This window comes from Scyliorhinus canicula, chromosome 23, assembly GCF_902713615.1.
Source record: "Scyliorhinus canicula chromosome 23, sScyCan1.1, whole genome shotgun sequence".
NCBI lineage: Eukaryota > Metazoa > Chordata > Chondrichthyes > Carcharhiniformes > Scyliorhinidae > Scyliorhinus > Scyliorhinus canicula.
The window spans coordinates 18,594,272-18,613,712 of record NC_052168.1 but is presented as its reverse complement, the minus strand read 5'-3'; the positions used below and the strand labels follow the sequence as shown (position 1 = coordinate 18,613,712).

The following is a 19,441-nucleotide window of genomic DNA, read 5'->3' as shown; positions in this document are numbered from 1 at the left end:
CCCTGTAACCCTACCTAACCTTTTTGGACACTTAAGGGCAATTTATCATGGCCAATCCACCTAGCCACATCTTTGGACGTGGGAGGAAACTGGAGCACCTGGAGGAAACCCACGCAGACACTGGGAGAATGTGCAGACACTGCACAGACAGGGACCCAAGCCAGAATCGAACCGGGGATGCTGGAGCTGTGAAGCAACTGTGCTAACCACTGTTACCATGCTGCCCTCTTTATCCCATAAACCCATTCACTTTTACCAAGATCCATTCACACTGCTCTTTGCCCTGGTCTGACCAGGATTGGCTGAAATTATTGCGATGGAAACAATTTGGGGTTTCATTTGCATCTGTGTTGAGATTGGGCTAATGACTGGAGTTCTGATTGGGTTGGCATCTGAAATCCAGATTCACTGAAGCTTGGTTTATAGTTGAGGTTGGTGGCCAGGGTCAGAGTTGGGTTAATGGCTGGGGTTGGAGGTTGCGATACAGAATAAGATTTCGGTTTGGAAGTTTGATTGTGAGTTGGGGGATTGGGCTGGGATCAGGTTAGGGATTGTGTTACGGAATAAGGTTTGGAAGTTTGATTGGGGGTTGGGATGGGGTTAGGAGTCAGAGGTTGGTTTTGGGCCAGGTTATGGGATGAGGTTCGGGGTTAGAAATTAGAGGTTGAGGGTGGGTTAGGATCAAATTAGGGGGTGGGCCAGTTTACAGAGTGAGGTTAGGGGTAGTTTGGGATGAGGTAGGGGTTGGAAATTGGGGGTTGGGATGAGGTTAGAAATTGGAGGTGGTGTTAAATTGGGACTGGCCACTGGAAACCTAACTGGGGTCATGCAAGAGATACACCCACCGTTTCCAGGTTGGAGAGGAAGGCAGACGATGGGGAAAGTTTACTAATTTAACAGGGTTACGGGACTGCCAGCCCAGCTGGGCGGGTGAAAACTGCCCGCATCAAAGATGGCGGCCAGGCAGAGGGCGTGGTGATGGCACTTCCGGCTATCAATCTGTCACTGCAGAAGCCACCGGAATATCACATCCGGGTCAGTGCGCCGGAAGTGAAAGTGACCAAATAGTGAAGGGCGTTGACGTCATTCAAAAACAAGAATCCGGAGGAAAGATCCGGAAAAAGGTAAAAAAATCGGGATCTGAGGGGAGGGGGATTGGGATCTGAGCGGAGGGGGATTGAGATCTGAGGGAAGGGGTATTGGGATCTTAAGCAGGGATGGGATCTGAGGGGAGGGAGATTGGGATCTGGGGGTATTGGGTTGAGGAGAAGGAAGTGGGATCTGATAGGGATTGGAATCTGAGGAAAGGGGGAATCTGGGGCAGCAGGGTAGCATGGTGGTTAGCATAAATGCTTCACAGCTCCAGGGTCCCAGGTTCGATTCCCGGCTGGGTCACTGTCTGTGTGGAGTCTGCACGTCCTCCCCGTGTGTGCGTGGGTTTCCTCCGGGTGCTCCGGTTTCCTCCCACAGTCCAAAGATGTGCGGGTTAGGTGGATTGGCCATGATAAATTGCCCGTAGTGTCCTAATAAAAGTAAGGCTAAGGGGGGGGTTGTTGGGTTACGGGTATAGGGTGGATACGTGGGTTTGAGTAGGGTGATCATGGCTCGGCACAACATTGAGGGCCGAAGGGCCTGTTCTGTGCTGTACTGTTCTATGTTCTAAAGATCTGAGGGGGGCTTGGTATCTGAAATAAGGGAATTCGGAGGAGGGCAGTGTCTTGTGAGGAGAGGAGGATTGGGATCTGAGTGGAAAACGATTGGCATGAGGCGAATTGGGATTTGTGCACGGGGAATTTGATGAGGGGTGGGGGATTGGAATCCGTAAGGAATGAGATGGGCCTCTGAGGAAAGAGAATCTTTTGATTTTGCCCTTATTTAAGACCCTGTCCCTGTATTTGAACAAATCAAAGAGGAACAGCAATAGACTAAAGGTCCCTGCAATGATTTAATAAGATCACGGCTGTTTCTCGACCTCCACTTTCCTGCCTAATCCCCTTACCCATTAATTCCCTCAGGGTCCAAAAGTCTATTGACTCTGCCTTAAATATATTCAGTCTTCTGGGGTGGAGAATTCCAAAGATTCACAACTCTTTGAGTAAAGAAATGTCTCCTCACTTCAGTCTGAAATGACTAATCCCTTATCCTGAGGCGGTGACCCCTGGTTCTAGATTTCTCAGGGTCTCGGCATCTCAAGCCCTTTCAAAATCCTGTCTATTTCAATGAAATCTGCTCTCATTCTGAAACTCCAACTTCTTCCAGTCTCCATGTTGGATAAGTCTTTCTTCCCAGGAATCGAGCGAGTGAGCTATCATTGCAACCCCCCTTCTTGAGGCACACGTATTGCCCCCTGGGTCCAGAAACTTGAAGCTGCGCACAGAACTCCCAAGTGTGTTCTCACCAAAGCCTTGTGTAATTGCAGCAAGAATTCTTTCACTCTTCTGCTCCAATCCCCTTGCAAAAAAAAAAGGCCAACATAACATTTGCCGCCTTAAAATTAAATTAAATCACAACACGCTGGAAGTTCTCAGCAGGTCTGGCAACATCTGTGGAGAGAGAAACAGGGTTACCATGTCACGTCCTATCCTTGCATGCTAACTTCCTGTGCTTCCCATCAAGAGACGGGATTATTATTTAAATGATAAAATATTAAAGCATGCTGCTGTGCAGAGAGACCTGGGTGTGCTAGTGCATGAGTCGCAAAAAAGTTGGTTTACAGCTGCAACAGGTGATGAAGAAGGCAAATGGAATTTTGTCCTTCATTGCTCAAGGGATGGAGTTTAAGACTAGGGAGGTTATGCTGCAATTGTATAAGGTGTTAGTGAGGCCACACCTGGAGTATTGTGTTCAGTTTTAGAACATAGAACACAGAACGATACAGCGCAGTACAGGCCCTTCGGCCCTCGATGTTGCACCGACATGGAAAAAAACTAAAGGCCATCTAACCTACACTATGCCCTTATCATCCATATGCTTATCCAATAAATTTTTAAATGCCCTCAATGTTGGCGAGTTCACTACTGTTGCAGGTAGGGCATTCCACGGCCTCACCACTCTTTGCGTAAAAAACCCACCTCTGACCTCTGTCCTATATCTATTACCCCTCAATTTAAGGCTATGTCCCCTCGTGCTAGCCACCTCCATCCGCGGGAGAAGGCTCTCGCTGTCCACCCTATCTAACCCTCTGATCATTTTGTATGCCTCTATTAAGTCACCTCTTAACCTTCTCTCTAACGAAAACAACCTCAAGTCCATCAGCCTTTCCTCATAAGATTTTCCCTCCATACCAGGCAACATCCTGGTAAATCTCCTCTGCACCCGTTCCAAGGCTTCCACGTCCTTCCTATAATGAGGCGACCAGAACTGTACGCAATACTCCAAATGCGGCCGTACTAGAGTTTTGTACAACTGCAACATGACCTCATGGCTCCGGAACTCAATCCCTCTACAAATAAAGGCCAACACACCATAGGCCTTCTTCACAACCCTATCAACCTGGGTGGCAACTTTCAGGGATCTATGTACATGGACACCGAGATCCCTCTGCTCATCCACACTACCAAGAATTTTACCATTAGCCAAATATTCCGCATTCCTGTTATTCTTTCCAAAGTGAATCACCTCACACTTCTCCACATTAAACTCCATTTACCACCTCTCAGCCCAGCTCTGCAGCTTATCTATGTCCCTCTGTAACCTGCAACATCCTTCCGCACTGTCTACAACTCCACCGACTTTAGTGTCGTCTGCAAATTTACTCACCCATCCTTCTGCGCCCTCCTCTAGGTCATTTATAAAAATGACAAACAGCAATGGCCCCAGAACAGATCCTTGTGGTACGCCACTCGTAACTGAACTCCATTCTGAACATTTCCCATCAACTACCACTCTCTGTCTTCTTTCAACTAGCCAATTTCTGATCCACATCTCTAAATCACCCTCAATCCCCAGCCTCCGTATTTTCTGCAATAGCCGACCGTGGGGAACCTTATCAAACGCTTTACTGAAATCCATATACACCACATCAACTGCTCTACCCTCGTCTACCTGTTCAGTCACCTTCTCAAAGAACTCGATAAGGTTTGTGAGGCATGACCTACCCTTCACAAAACCATGCTGACTATCCCTAATCATATTATTCCTATCTAGATGATTATAAATCGTATCTTTTATAATCCTCTCCAAGACCTTACCCACCACAGACGTTAGGCTCACCGGCCTATAGTTACCGGGGTTATCTCTACTCCCCTTCTTGAACAAAGGGACCACATTTGCTATCCTCCAGTCCTCTGGCACTATTCCTGTAGCCAATGGTGACCTAAAAATCAAAGCCAAAGGCTCAGCAATCTCTTCCCTGGCTTCCCAGAGAATCCTAGGATAAATCCCATCCGGCCCCGGGGACTTATCTATTTTCACCTTGTCCAGAATTGCCAACACTTCTTCCCTACGCACCTCAATGCCATCTATTCTAATAGCCTGGGTCTCAGCATTCTCCTCCACAATATTATCTTTTTCTTGAGTGAATACTGACGAAAAGTATTCATTTAGTATCTTGCTTATCTCCTCAGCCTCCACACACAACTTCCCACCACTGTCCTTGACTGGCCCTACTCTTACCCTAGTCATTCTTTTATTCCTGACATACCTATAGAAAGCTTTTGGGTTTTCCTTGATCCTACCTGCCAGAGACTTCTCATGTCCCCTCCTTGCTCGTCTCAGCTCTCTCTTTAGATCCTTCCTCGCTTCCTTGTAACTATCAAACGCCCCAACTGAAACCATGCCTCATCTTCATATAGGCCTCCTTCTTCCTCTTAACAAGAGATTCCACTTCTTTGGTAAACCACGGTTCCCTCGCTCGACCCCTTCCTCCCTGCCTGACTGGTACGTACTTATCAAGAACATGCAATAGCTGTTCCTTGAACAAGCTCCACATATCCAGTGTGCCCAACCCTTGCAGCCTACTTCTCCAACCAACACATCCTAAGTCATGTCTAATGGCATCATAATTGCCCTTCCCCCAGCTATAACTCTTGCCCTGCGGGGTATACTTATCCCTTTCCATCACTAACGTAAAGGTCACCGAATTGTGGTCACTGTTTCCAAAGTGCTCACCTACCTCCAGATCTAACACCTGGCCTGGTTCATTACCCAAAACCAAATCCAATGTGGCCTCGCCTCTTGTTGGCCTGTCAACATATTGTGTCAGGAAACCCTCCTGCACACATTGTACAAAGAATGACCCATCTAATGTACTCGAACTATATCTTTTCCAGTCAATATTTGGAAAGTTAAAGTCTCCCATAACAACTACCCTGTTACTTTCGCTCTTTTCCAGAATCATCTTCGCCATCCGTTCCTCTACATCCCTAGAACTATTAGGTGGCCTATAGAAAACTCCCAACAGGGTGACCTCTCCTTTCCTGTTTCTAACCTCAGCCCATACTACCTCAGAAGAAGAGTCCCCATCTAGCATCCTTTCCGCCACCGTAATACTGTCCTTGACTAGCAGCGCCACACCTCCCCCTCTTTTGCCCCCTTCTCTGAGCTTACTAAAACACCTAAACCCCGGAACCTGCAACAACCATTCCTGTCCCTGCTCTATCCATGTCTCTGAAATGGCCACAACATCGAAGTCCCAGGTACCAACCCATGCTGCCAGTTCCCCAACCTTATTTCGTATACTCCTGGCATTGAAGTAGACACACTTCAAACCACCTACCTGAACACTGGCACCCTCTTGCGAAGTCAAATCTGTGCTCCTGACCTCTATACTCTCAATCTTCCGTACCCCAAAACTACAATCCAGGTTCCCATGCCCCTGCTGAATTAGTTTAAACCCCCCCAAAGAGCACTAACAAATCTCCCCCCCAGGATATTGGTGCCCCTCAGGTTCAGATGTAGACCATCCTGTCTATAGAGGTCCCACCTTCCCCAGAAAGAGCCCCAGTTATCCAGAAATCTGAATCCCTCCCGCCTGCACCATCCCTGTAGCCACGTGTTTAATTGCTCTCTCTCCCTATTCCTCATCTCACTATCACGTGGCACGGGCAACACCCAGAGATAACAACTCTGTTTGTTCTCGCTCTGAGCTTCCATCCTAGCTCCCTAAAGGCCTGCCTGACATCCTTGTCCCCTTTCCTACCTATGTCGTTAGTGCCAATGTGGACTACGACTTGGGGCTGCTCCCCCTCCCCCTTAAGGACCCGGAAAACACGATCCGAGACATCACTTACCCTTGCACCTGGGAGGCAACATACCAAACGTGAGTCTCTCTCGCTCCCACAAAATCTCCTATCTGTGCCCCTGACTATTGAGTCCCCAATTACTAATGTTCTACTCCTTTCCCCCCTTCCCTTCTGAGCAACAGGGACAGACTCCGTGCCAGAGGCCCGTACCCCATGGCTTACCCCTGGTAAGTCCCCCCCCCCCCCCCCCCCCCCCCCCACAAGTATCCAAAACGGTATACTTGTTACTCAGGGGAACGACCGCAGGGGGTCCCTGCACTGACTGCTTCTTCCCAGTCCCTCTTACAGTTACCCATCTATCTCCAGTCTTTGGTGTAACTACTTCCCTGAAGCTCCTATCTATGACCCCCTCTGCCTCCCGAATGATCCGAAGTTCATCCAGCTCAAACTCCAGGTCCCTAACACGGTTTTTGAGGAGCTGGAGTTGGGTGCACTTCCCACAGATGAAATCAGCAGGGACACTGACGGCGTCCCTCACCTCACCTCACTTTTGGTCTCCTTACTTGAGAAAGGACGTACTGGCACTGGAGGGTGTGCAGAGGAGATTCACTAGGTTAATCCCAGAGCTGAAGGGGTTGGATTACGAGGAGAGGTTGAGTAGACTGGGACTGTACTCGTTGGAATTTAGAAGGATGAGGGGGGATCTTATAGAAACATATAAAATTATGAAGGGAATAGATAGGATAGATGCGGGCAGGTTGTTTCCACTGGCGGGTGGAAGCAGAACTAGGGGGCATTGCCTCAAAATAAGGGGAAATAGATTTAGGACTAAGCTCAGGAGGAACTTCTTCACCCAAAGGGTTGTGAATCTATGGAATTCCTTGCCCAGTGAAGCAGCAGAGGCTCCTTCATCAAATGTTTTTAAGATAAAGATAGATAGTTTTTTTGAACAATAAAGGGATTAAGGGTTATGGTGTTTGGGCTGGAAAGTGGAGCTGAGTCCACAAAAGATCAGCCATGATCTCATTGAATGGCGGAGCAGGCTCGAAGGGCCAGATGGCCTACTCCTGCTCCTAGTTCTTATGTTCTTATGAGAGGCACCAAAATCTCTCTGAATACTAAAATTTAATGGTTCCTGTTCTTCCGACAAAGTGAGTAATGTCATTTTTTACCGCATACTCCCATCTGTCGCCTTCTTATCTACTCATTTAACCTATCTGTCATCTGAGACTATGACAGCTTTACCTTTATCCCTTCACAGACTCTTTGTATCCTCCCCACAGCTTACTTCCACACGTGGATTTGTATCATCAGCAAACTTGATTAGATAGGTAGCAAATAGGTAATGGCCTATCAGCCTGTAAATGACCAGTTTAATGCTACTCCCTGTTTTTGGTTCCTTAACCCTCTGTCCGTGCTAATCCTTAATCACATGAGCCCTTATCTTGTGCAATGGCACCGTAACCAGTTTTAATTTGAGAATCTTATTTCTTTTATAAATTTAGAATGCCCAATTAATTTTTTCCAATTAAGGGGCAATTTAGCGTAGCCAATCCATCGAGCCTGCACATCTTTGGGTTGTGGTGACAAAACCCACGCAGACATGGGGAGAATGTGCAAACTCCACATGGACAGTGACCCCAGAGACGGGATCGAACCTCGGCGCCGTGAGGCAGCAGTGCTAACCCACTGCGCCACTGTGCTGCCCTAACTTGAGAATCTTTGAAAGATGCTAATATACTATCCCCATATCCCTTGACGTCATTTGTCTTCAGAAACCTGTTTCTGTGTTAAACGTGCTCAATGATCAAGGTTCCACAGACCTATGGGGGAGAGAAATCCAAAAGATCCACAACCCTCTGAGGGAGGAAATTCCAGCTCATCTCAGTCTTAACTGGCCTGCTCCTTATTCTGAGACGGTTGTCCCCTGGTTCCGGAACCACCAGCCAAGGGGAAGACCCCAGCCACATCCACCTTGCCTACATCCTGTACGAATTTTAGAGGTTTCATTGTGATCACCTGTCTTTCCTTGTAGCTCTAGAGGATACAGGCCCCGTTTCCTTGATCTGTCCTCATAAAGCAATCCCACTAACCCAGGGTGAACCTCCCTATCTGACAAGTAGATCCTTCCAAGAATCCTATACTCAAATCCTCTTGTGGTAGAGGCCAACGTATAATTTGCCTTGCTGATCGCTTGCTGCACCTGCATGCTACTTGCCCTTAGGTCATTCTTAAAGATCGGATTATAGAATCGCAACAGCGCAGGCGGAGGCCATTTGGACCATTGAGTCTGCACCGGCTCTCTGAAAGAGCATCCTACCTACCTTCACTCCCCGCCCTGTCCCCGTAACCCCACCTAACCTTTTGGAACTAAGGGGCAATTTAGCATGGCCCGTCCACCTCACCTGCACACCTTTGGACTGTGGGATGAAACCGGAGCACCCGGAGGAAAGCCACGCAGGCACGTTTTGTTTTTTGTTGTTGGAAGAATTGCCTGCGGGGGAGCATGTTTATAGAGACAGATCGAACAGAACCGATAAACTCTCCAGTGCAAAATTGAGCATGAATGTTGGATCCCACTCATTTTAAAATTTATTTTTATTGGTTTGTATTTTATAGTTACATTGCAGAGGGCATTAAGCAGTAACATAGAAGTCTTTACAAACTGTATATTTATATATCTAATAATAATCTTTATTATTCCCCCCCACCCTATTGGTTGCTGGTTACAAACAGGTCTCGAAACAGGCTGGTGAATTGCTTCCACGTGGTGGAAGCCTTCCTCAGATCCTCACGTGGAGATTTTTATTTTTTCCAATTCAAGGAATTCTGCTAAGTCGTACAGCCAGTCTGCGGCCGTGGCTGCCGCTGCTATCTCCAGCTGAGGAAGAGTCTGGTGGGCGATCAAGGAGGCAGAGCCTAGGGCATCTACTCCTGTCCCTGGCTGTTCCGAGACCCGGAAGACCACCACCCTCACCCCCACAACCCTGAACATGACCTCAAAGAAGGTGAACCAGTACCAGCTCAGTCTGGGGCAGGGCCAGAACATGTGGGTGTAGTTGGCTGAGTCTCCTTGGCACCGTTCACATTTACCCTCCACCTCCGGAAGGAACCCACTTCTGCGTGTTCTCGTCAAGTGCGCCCTGTGCTCTACCTTCAGCTTTTCAGCTGTGTGCGGCTCAGCCCTGGGCAGAGCTTCAATTCAGAGTCCTCCCCCTATCTCTATGCCAAACCTTTCCACCCATTTCTCCCGTGTCTCATCCAGTGGTGACCGTACGTCTTCCAGTAATCGGCCTTACATGCCTGCGCAGTTGCCGTCCCCTAGTTCGCCCATGGCCAGGTGTCTGTCCAACAGAGAGTGTCCTGGTAGCTGGGGGAACATTGTTGTCTCCTTACGGAGGACATACCTTAGCAGCATGAATCGCAATTGGTTCCCTTTCGGGAGCTGAAGTTTGTCCATCAGGTCCCCCAGTGTCGCTAACCTGCCGTGTATGTATAGATCCCCTACCGTCAGCATCCACCATTTAAAGGTGGCATCTAGCGTGTCGCGTCTTTTCGTCTGACGTCACTTCGTCCAACGACACTTCGTCCACGTCTTTTGGTCCAACGTCTTTTTGTCCGCCCGTCTTTTGGTCCAACGTCACTTCGTCCAATTATCCAATTACAAATTAACTCCGTATAAAACCATTTAATTGATAAAATACAAGTACAGTACAGCAAGTGAATTTAATTGCTAAAATGCAAGTAATTGATAAAATGCAAGTTGAAAAATGCAGTTTAAAAATCTAAAAATGCAGTTAAAAAATCTAAAAGTTTACTAATTACTTAAAATTCCCGAAATTACTTAAAATTGATGTAAATTGTAAGCAACATTCCTCAAGAAATCAATTTTTTGAGGCGTTCAGTTATTTTCTTATATCGCGTACATGAAGTCGACTGATCTCCCTGAAGAATTTGAGCCTTTTTGCCTATTATGAACCCTTCCTCTTCCTTCAGAGTTTTGATTAACCTCCAGATATTCAAATGAGCTTCACCCGCCGAACGCTTTATCGCAGAATGAAACCCCTCAGCAGCATTATTTGTTCTCGGTAGATCTTCTAGAACACGCTGATTAACATTCCATACAGCTGTCGGGAATGTAGGTGTTTCTCTCCTTCGTCTGGCACCACGTCCTCTCACAATGCATATGTAAGTCAAGTCGAAGTAAACGATGAATTCAGCAGATATTTCTTCATCGTCTATCAAATCTTCATAAGCCTCTTCAACATCTTCAACGGGGAGGAAAGCTAATGCTGAAAAACATCGAATTTTAAGACAGAATTCAGAGTCTGTATTGTATTTTTCTTTGAGGCCTAAATCGGTAATTTTTCGAAACACAGATTGGCTCAAATGAAACAAACATGCCACGACAGATGAATTAAGGAATGATGAATCAATTGCCTTGTGAACTGCAACTTCGAAATCTGCCATGATATCAATCGGATCTGCATTAGGTTGCATAATTTTCAATTGGTCAAAGAATAATTCGTATGTCTGCTTTCTTTTATTCGGCAGTAATGCAAAGACCCGTGGAAAGCTGCTTCCTTTAACTTGTACATGAATGCAGAACAGTTGAAACCACTGTTGTGGCACAATCTTGAATGTCCCATCGCATGCCCAATGACGATATGATGCTAAATCCTGAAGAGCACTTTCTGATGCGAATACTAGTAAGCGCTGTTGAACCTCGGCGCTCGAATCGTATCTCAGAAACTGTTCGCCATTGTCAAGTCTACAATATTTTTCAGGTATTTCAGAACCGTGTCTAGCCGCTGGATTAGTGGGAAATCCAGAATTTTTTTTCGGCACCTTTGAATAGTCCTTGAGACGACGGGTAACCTAGGGAGTTGAGAGCAGGTATTTTCTGATAGCTGCGTAAACTTGGCCGCTAGTATGCTACGCGAACTTGCTGCTATGTTTTCCACTGCTTCATGCTTTATTTCTGCAACTGCTTTTCTAGCATTTAACGAATCAACATCAGCTGGATGAAGGTGCTCATTATAGAAATAAATAATTTTCGGCTCATTGTTTTCCGTTACCGTGTGAATCCGCACTGAACATAGCCTTCTTTTCTCACATCTCCAGTATTCTTTTCCTAGGTTTGGACTGCTCGAATGAAAATCGTAGATATAGTTATTTCCATCAGCTACTTTCCTTTTACTCTTCGTTGACACAATGAACTTTGCTTTTTCGGGATGGGCGAATTAAGAAAGAGAACGATAATATCTATCCTTTAACGAGGCTCGTTAAAGGAAAGAGACCGGTAATAAAAATCCTTTATTGCATAAAAAGTTAATGTGGGGAGTGGAGTGGAATGCTACAAGTTACAAAAAGTCAAGTTACAAAAAGTCTTAGACAAAAAAAATTATTAGTAAACTTTTAGATTTTTTAACTGCATTTTACTTGCATTTTATCAATTACTTGCATTTTAGCAACTAAATTCACTTGCTGTATTGTACTTGCATTTTATCAATTGAATGGTTTTATACGGAGTTAAGTTGTAATTGGATAATTGGACGAAGTGACGTTGGACCAAAAGACGGGCGGACAAAAAGACGTTGGACCAAAAGACGTGGACGAAGTGTCGTTGGACGAAATGACGTCGGACGAAAAGACATAGCACCGGCATCTAGTATCGCCGGGTGGGGCGGACTTTATGGTTCTTGCAGATGGGGGCAGTGGCCAGCACCCAGAGGGATGGAACTCTCCTTCGACTTCACCCATTCTCCCAGCTCTGCAACTCAGCCACACGTTTCTCCTTCTTTGCAGTGCGCAGGACGCTCTTGCAGATTCTTGGGCTCCATCTCTCTCTCTCTTTCTCACTCTCTCTCTCTTTCTCACTCTCTCTCTCTTTCTCACTCTCTCTCTCTTTCTCTCCCCCCCCGCCCCCACACACACGCACAAACGCCATGATCAATTTATCTAGTATAGTGAAAAGTTGGATCCCACTCATAAAATGTTCTTCTCCACAGAGACCAGAAACCGCCGGTGACTGCCGAGGATACAATAATGTTCAGTGACATGGACTTTGAAATTGAAGAGGATAAATTGTGAGTAACTGTTGCTCTGGTTAAATACTCAAGTGGTACTCATTGAGTGAGAGATCATACAATCCCTACAGCGCAGAAGGAGGCCATTCGGCCCATCGAGTTAGGACCAACCTTCCAAAATAGCACTCCACCCAGATCCTCTCTCCCATCCACCCCATCCTATCCCCTTAATCCCGTACCCTCTCCTACACATTCCTGGACACTAATTTAGCATGGCTATTCCACCTCACCTGTACATCTTTGGACTGGGCTTTGAGGTTATACAGTCTGCTGTGCAACTTTGCTCCTCCCGATGGCCCGAAGAGGCATCTACTTTGTGCAGTTCAATCTATCCTAAGCCTGTCTCACTTTGCAACGTAGTAGCTTGGCTGTAGTTGCTACTACTAAGATGGTGGCAGCAGTAGATGATTTAGAACATTGTCATTATGTTGCCCATTGATTGATTGATTTGTTGTCACATGTACCGAAGTACAGTGAAAAGTATTTTTCTGTGGCCAAGTACACAGTACGCACATAGTAGCCAAAAAGAATAATTGACAGAGTACTTCGACAAATAGTGATTGGGTACAGTGTGGAACAAGGGCCAAACAAAGCAAATACATGAGCAAGAGCAGCATAGGGTGTCATGAATAGTGTTCTTACAGGGAACAGGGAGAGTTGTTGAGGAGTCTAGTAGCTGTGGGGAAGAAGCTGTTCCTATGTCTGGATGTGTGGGTCTTCAGACTTCTGTACCTTCTGCCTGATGGAAGGGTCTGGAGTGCTGTTTCAATGTAATAAATATAAACTTTTAAATGTTTGTTTTTAATCAGAGGTATTCCGACTGTGCCTGGGACAGTAACACTGAAAAAGGATTCTCAGAATTTAATTGGAATCAGCATTGGAGGAGGGGCCCAGTACTGTCCCTGTTTATACATTGTGCAGGTAAAAGTGTAAACCTCCTCTCTTGAAATAACCTAACCTGTCGCTCTCTCTCTTTCCACTTGTGGCTTAGCTTTGGCTGAGAGGCTCTGCTCCCCCGTCCGCTCCACATTCATGTCTTCCTTATCACTTCATACATTCCTGCCTCAGTTTTGTCCTGCCTCACGTACGCCCGTTCCCACTGAGATTTCTCCATGTTCTGTGTATTGCTGAAGTTGTTCCATTTCCCCTCTGCTCCTGCCTCCTACAGTGTGTGTCAGCCCCGCTCTCTCCTCAATATCGCAGAAGGTCAGAGTGTCTGTTCTCTCCAGTGGGACCTCAGTTCAGTCCCTCGTTCACTCTGAGCTCTTCAATCCTACTTTCTTCCTATCAGATTTGTGAATATTTTCAAATCCTGGTGGTAACCCCGAGGAGGCACTCACTGTAACTCTGGGCTTCGCACTCTTCAGTTAGTAGTGTGTGATTCAATGTGGAACAGTCTCTGCTCTGGCTGCACTACTGACCTGCTCTGGCCCAAGTCCCATTCTGCTCTGGCTTAGCTCCTGCTCTGGCTCTGCTCTGGCTCAGGCCCTGTTGTGGTCCTGCTCCACTCCTGTTCTGCTCTGGCTCAGCTTCTGCTCTGGCTCCTGCTCCACTCCCGCTCTGGCTCAGCTCCAGCTCTGCTCCTGCTCCACTCCCGCTCTGGCTCAGCTCCAGCTCTGCTCCTGCTCCACTCCCGCTCTGGCTCAGCTCCAGCTCTGCTCCTGCTCCACTCCCGCTCTGGCTCAGCTCCAGCTCTGCTCCTGCTCCACTCCCGCTCTGGCTCAGCTCCAGCTCTGCTCCATTCCCACTCTGGCTCAGCTCCAGCTTTTCTCCTGCTCCAGTCCCGCTCTGGCTCAGCTCTGCTCCTGCTCCACTCCCGCTCTGGCTCAGCTCCAGCTCTGCTCCTGCTCCACTGCCACTCTGGCTCAGCTCCAACTCTGCTCCTGCTCTACTCCCACTCTGGCTCAGCTCCAGCTATGCTCCTGCTCCACTCCCGCTCTGGCTCAGCTCCAGCTCTGCTCCTGCTCCACACCCGCTCTGGCTCAGCTCCAGCTCTGCTCCTGCTCCAGTCCCGCTCTGGCTCAGCTCCAGCTCTGCTCCATTCCCACTCTGGCTCAGCTCCAGCTCTTCTCCTGCTCCAGTCCCGCTCTGGCTCAGCTCCAGCTCTGCTCCATTCCCACTCTGGCTCAGCTCCAGCTCTGCTCCTGCTCCATTCCCGCTCTGGCTCAGCTCCAGCTCTGCTCCTGCTCCACTCCCACTCTGGCTCAGCTCCAGCTCTGCTCCTGCTCTACTCCCGCTCTGGCTCAGCTCCAGCTATGCTCCTGCTCCACTCCCGCTCTGGCTCAGCTCCAGCTCTGCTCCTGCTCCACTCCCACTCTGGCTCAGCTCCAGCTCTGCTCCTGCTCCACTCCCGCTCTGGCTCAGCTTCAGCTATGCTCCTGCTCCACTCCCGCTCTGGCTCAGCTCCAGCTCTGCTCCTGCTCCACTCCCGCTCTGGCTCAGCTCCAGCTCTGCTCCTGCTCCACTCCCGCTCTGGCTCAGCTCCAGCTATACTCCTGCTCCAGTCCCGCTCTGGCTCAGCTCCAGCTCTGCTCCATTCCCACTCTGGCTCAGCTCCAGCTCTGCACCTGCTCCAGTCCCGCTCTGGCTCAGCTCCAGCTCTGCTCCTGCTCCACTCCCGCTCTGGCTCAGCTCCAGCTCTGCTCCTACTCCACTCCTGCTCTGGCTCAGCTCCTGCTCCACTCCCCGCTCTAGCTCAGCTCCAGCATGCTCCTGCTCCACTGCCACTCTGGCTCAGCTCCAGCTCTGCACCTGCTCCACTCCCACTCTGGCTCAGCTCCAGCTCTGCTCCTGCTCCACTGCCACTCTGGCTCAGCTCCAGCTCTGCTCCTGCTCCACTGCCACTCTGGCTCAGCTCCAGCTATGCTCCTGCTCCACTCCCACTCTGGCTCAGCTCCTGCTCTGCTCCTGCTCCAGTCCCACTCTGGCTCAGCTCCAGCTCTGCACCTGCTCCAGTCCCACTCTGGCTCAGCTCCAGCTCTGCTCCATTCCCACTCTGGCTCAGCTCCAGTTCTGCTCCTGCTCCACACCCGCTCTGGCTCAGCTCCAGCTCTGCTCCTGCTCCACTCCCGCTCTGGCTCAGCTCCAGCTCTGCTCCTGCTCCATTCTGGCTCAGCTCCAGCTCCTTTTGGCGTCCCCCAGTGAGGTGTTGTGAGTGACGTGGGTGTGTTTTGCTCGGCAGGTTTTTGACAACACTCCAGCTGCTGTGGACGGGACCTTGGCCGCGGGCGATGAAATTGTCGGAGTGACTGGGAAATCGGTGAAGGGGAAAACGAAAGTGGAGGTGGCCAAGATGATTCAAGCTGTGAAGGTGTGAGGAGGGGTCCTGAGGGTGAGAGAGGGGTAGGCCATGTGGGGAGTCAGGGTGCATACGAGGGGAGAAGGGGGAAGGGGAGTGAGCTGAAAGAGGAGAGGGAGGAGTGGAAAATGGGGAGGAGCAAGGAGGGGCCTAAGGGGGAGGAGAGGAGGGAGGGTAGAAACAGTGTGTGGGAGAAGAGGGGACCGTGGAGGCCGTACATGGAGGGGAAGGTGTATGGGGAGGCTGGGGGTAGGCATACATGTGGTGAACTCTGCTGGAAATTTTATAGTTCTCATTCCACAGCGGCTGTTAACAACAACGAGAACTCATGGAATTGGTTAGAAGGCAGGCGAGAGGGAATACGGATTATGGGTACGTACTCCAATTGGTGAAGTATCCCTCACCAGCCCTCAACTTTTCACTATATTTATAGATGACTTGAATAAATAAATAGGGAACTGTACCATAGAGTCATAATTCTGGAGTTTTACAGCACAGCAAAAGGCCCGTTGACCCTCTGCACCACATCTTATAGAATCATACAATTTAGAGCGCAAAAGGAGGCCATTCGGCCCATCGAATCGGCACCGGCCCTTGGAAAGAGCACCCTATCTTGCCCTATACCTCCATCCTATCCCCACACCTCCCCTATTCCCACACCTCCACCTAACCTTTTTTTGGATACTAAAGGCTATTTAGGATAGCCAATCCACCTAACCTGCACATCTTTGGATTGTGGGAGGAAACCGGAGCACCCGGAGGAACCCACACAGACACGGGGAGAATATGCAGACTCCGCACAGACAGTGACCCAAGCCAGGAATCGAACATGGGACCCTGGAGCTGTGAGGGAACTGTGCTAACCACTGTGCTGGGAGGGCGTGCAGGGTAAATTCACCAGACTGTTACCAGAAATAAAATGGACACATTTGGCCACCAGATGACGAGCTTTGGTGGGAGCTTTAGGAGACTAGCGGGATGGGTATTGATGGCTTAAGGGATGAAAGGATGTGTTTTGATGGGAGAACTGGGGATCAGTGAGATGGGCTTTGATAGTTAGGGGTTTAGAGGATTGGGCATAAATGGGAGAGTTTGAGGAATGGATGGGCTATGATGGGGGACTTTGGGGAGTGGATGGGTTTTGATGTAGGAGTTTGGGGAGTGGATGGATTTTGATGGGGGAGTTTGGGGAGTGGATGGATTTTGATGGGGGAGTTTGGGAAGTGGGTGGGTTTTGATGGGGGAGATTGGGGAGTGGGTGGGTTTTGTTTGGGGAGTGGATGGATTTTGATGGGGGTGTTTGGGGAGTTGGTGGGTTTTGATGGGGGAGTTTGGGGATTGGATGGGTTCTGATGGGGATGTTTGGGGAGTGGGTGGGTTTTGATGGGGGAGTTTGGGGAGTGGATGGATTTTGATGGGGGAGTTTGGGAAGTGGGTGGGATTTGATGGGGGTGTTTGGGGAGTGGGTGGGTTTTGATGGGGGAGCTTGGGGATTGGATGGGTTTTGATGGGGGTGTTTGGGGAGTGGATGGATTTTGATGGGGGAGTTTGGGGAGTGGATGGGTTTTGATGGGGGAGTTTGGGGAGTGGATGGATTTTGACGGGGGTGTTTAGGGAGTGGATGGATTTTGATGGGGGTGTTTGGGGATTGAGTGGGTTTTGATGGAGGAGTTTGGGGAGTGGGTGGGTTTTGTTTGGGGAGTGGATGGATTTTGATGGGGGAGTTTGGGAAGTGGCTGGATTTTGATGGGGGAGTTTGGTGAGTGGGTGGGTTTTGTTTGGGAGTGGATGGATTTTGATGGGGGAGTTTAGGGAGTGGGTGGGTTTTGATGGGGGAGTGGATGGATTTTGATAGGGGAGTTTGGGAAGTGGATGGATTTTGATGGGGGAGTTTGGGGAGTGGGTGGGTTTTGTTTGGGAGTGGATGGATTTTGATGGGGGGAAACTCCCCCATCAAAATCCATCCACTCCCAAACAAAACCCACCCACTCCCCAATGGGGTGGGTGGGTTTTGATGGGGGAGTTTGGGGAGTGGGTGGGTTTTGTTTGGGGAGTGGATGGATTTTGATGGGGGAGTTTGGGGAGTGGATGGATTTTGATGGGGGAGTTTGGGGAGTGGATGGATTTTGATGGGGAGTTTGGGGAGTGGGTGGGTTTTGTTTGGGGAATGGATGGGTTTTGATGGGGGAGTTTGGGGAGTGGATGGATTTTGATGGGGGAGTTTGGGGAGTGGATTGATTTTGATGGGGGAGTTTGGGGTGGATGGATTTTGATGGGGGAGTTTGGGGAGTGGATGGGTTTTGATGGGGGAGTTTGGGGATTGAGTGGGTTTTGATGGAGGAGTTTGGGGAGTGGGTGGGTTTTGTTTGGGGAGTGGATGGATTTTGATGGGGGAGTTTAGGGAGTGGGTGGGTTTTGATGGGGGAGTGGATGGATTTTGATAGGGGAGTTTGGGGAGTGGGTGGGTTTTGATGGGGGAGTTTGGGAAGTGGATGGATTTTGATGGGGGAGTTTGGGTAATGGGTGGGTTTTGTTTGGGAGTGGATGGATTTTGATGGGGGGAAACTCCCCCATCAAAATCCATCCACTCCCAAACAAAACCCACCCACTCCCCAATGGGGTGGGTGGGTTTTGATGGGGGAGTTTGGGGAGTGGGTGGGTTTTGATGGGGGAGTTTGGGGAGTGGGTGGGTTTTGATGGGGGAGTTTGCGGAGTGGGTGGGTTTTGATGGGGGAGTTTGGGGAGTGGGTGGGTTTTGTTTGGGGAATGGATGGGTTTTGATGGGGGAGTTTGGGGAGTGGATGGATTTTTATGGGGGAGTTTGGGGAGTGGATTGATTTTGATGGGGGAGTTTGGTGAGTGGATGGATTTTGATGGGGGAGTTTGGGGAGTGGATGGGTTTTGATGGGGGAGTTTGGGGAGTGGGTGGGTTTTGATGGGGGTGTTTAGGGAGTGGGGTGGGTTTTGATAGGGGAGTTTGGGGAGTGGGTGGGTTTTGATAGGGGAGTTTGGGGAGTGGGTGGGTTTTGATGGGGGAGTTTTGGTGAGTGGATGGATTTTGATGGGGGTGTTTGGGGAGCGGGTGGGTTTTGTTTGGGGAGTGGGTGGGTTTTGATGGGATAGTTTGGGGAGTGGATGTATTTTGATGTAGGAGTTTGGGGAGTGGATGGATTTTGATAGGGGAGTTTGGGGAGTGGGTGGGTTTTGATGGGGGAGTTTGGTGAGTGGATGGATTTTGATGGGGGTGTTTGGGGAGCGGGTGGATTTTGATAGGGGAGTTTGGGGAGTGGGTGGGTTTTGATGGGGGAGTTTGGTGAGTGGATAGATTTTGATGGGGGTGTTTGGGGAGCGGGTGGGTTTTGATGGGGGAGTTGGGGGAGTGGATGGATTTTGATGGGGGTGTTTGTGGAGTGGGTGGGTTTTGTTTAGGGAGTGGGTGGGTTTTGATGGGATAGTTTGGGGAGTGGATGGATTTTGATGTAGGAGTTTGGGGAGTGGATGGATTTTGACGGGGGCGTTTAGGGAGTGGATGGGTTTTGATGGGGGAGTTTGGGGATTGAGTGGGTTTTGATGGAGGAGTTTGGGGAGTGGATGGATTTTGATGGGGGAGTTTATGGAGTGGATGGGTTTTGATGGGGGTGTTTGGGGATTGAGTGGGTTTTGATGGAGGAGTTTGGGGAGTGGATGGGTTTTGATGGGGGAGTTTGGGGAGTGGGTGGATTTTGACCGGGGTGTTTAGGGAGTGGATGGGTTTTGATGGGGGTGTTTGGGGATTGAGTGGGTTTTGATGGAGGAGTTTGGGGAGTGGGTGGGTTTTGTTTGGGGAGTGGATGGATTTTGATGGGGGAGTTTAGGGAGTGGGTGGGTTTTGA

General features: G+C 49.2%; 1 protein-coding gene across 1 annotated transcript in view; it reads left to right on the top strand.

The window, feature by feature from the left end:
• The first annotated feature begins 1,007 nt into the window (after positions 1 to 1,007).
• pick1 (protein interacting with prkca 1) overlaps positions 1,008 to 19,441 on the top strand; it is a 37,263-nt gene continuing 18,829 nt past the window's right edge. Inside the window, exons 1-4 of the mRNA XM_038783622.1 lie at positions 1,008 to 1,124; positions 12,194 to 12,271; positions 13,081 to 13,192; positions 15,453 to 15,581. Of these exons, the coding sequence (XP_038639550.1) occupies positions 12,231 to 12,271; positions 13,081 to 13,192; positions 15,453 to 15,581 (282 nt within the window). The 5' untranslated portion in view covers positions 1,008 to 1,124; positions 12,194 to 12,230. The remainder of the gene's footprint in view (positions 1,125 to 12,193; positions 12,272 to 13,080; positions 13,193 to 15,452; positions 15,582 to 19,441) is intronic.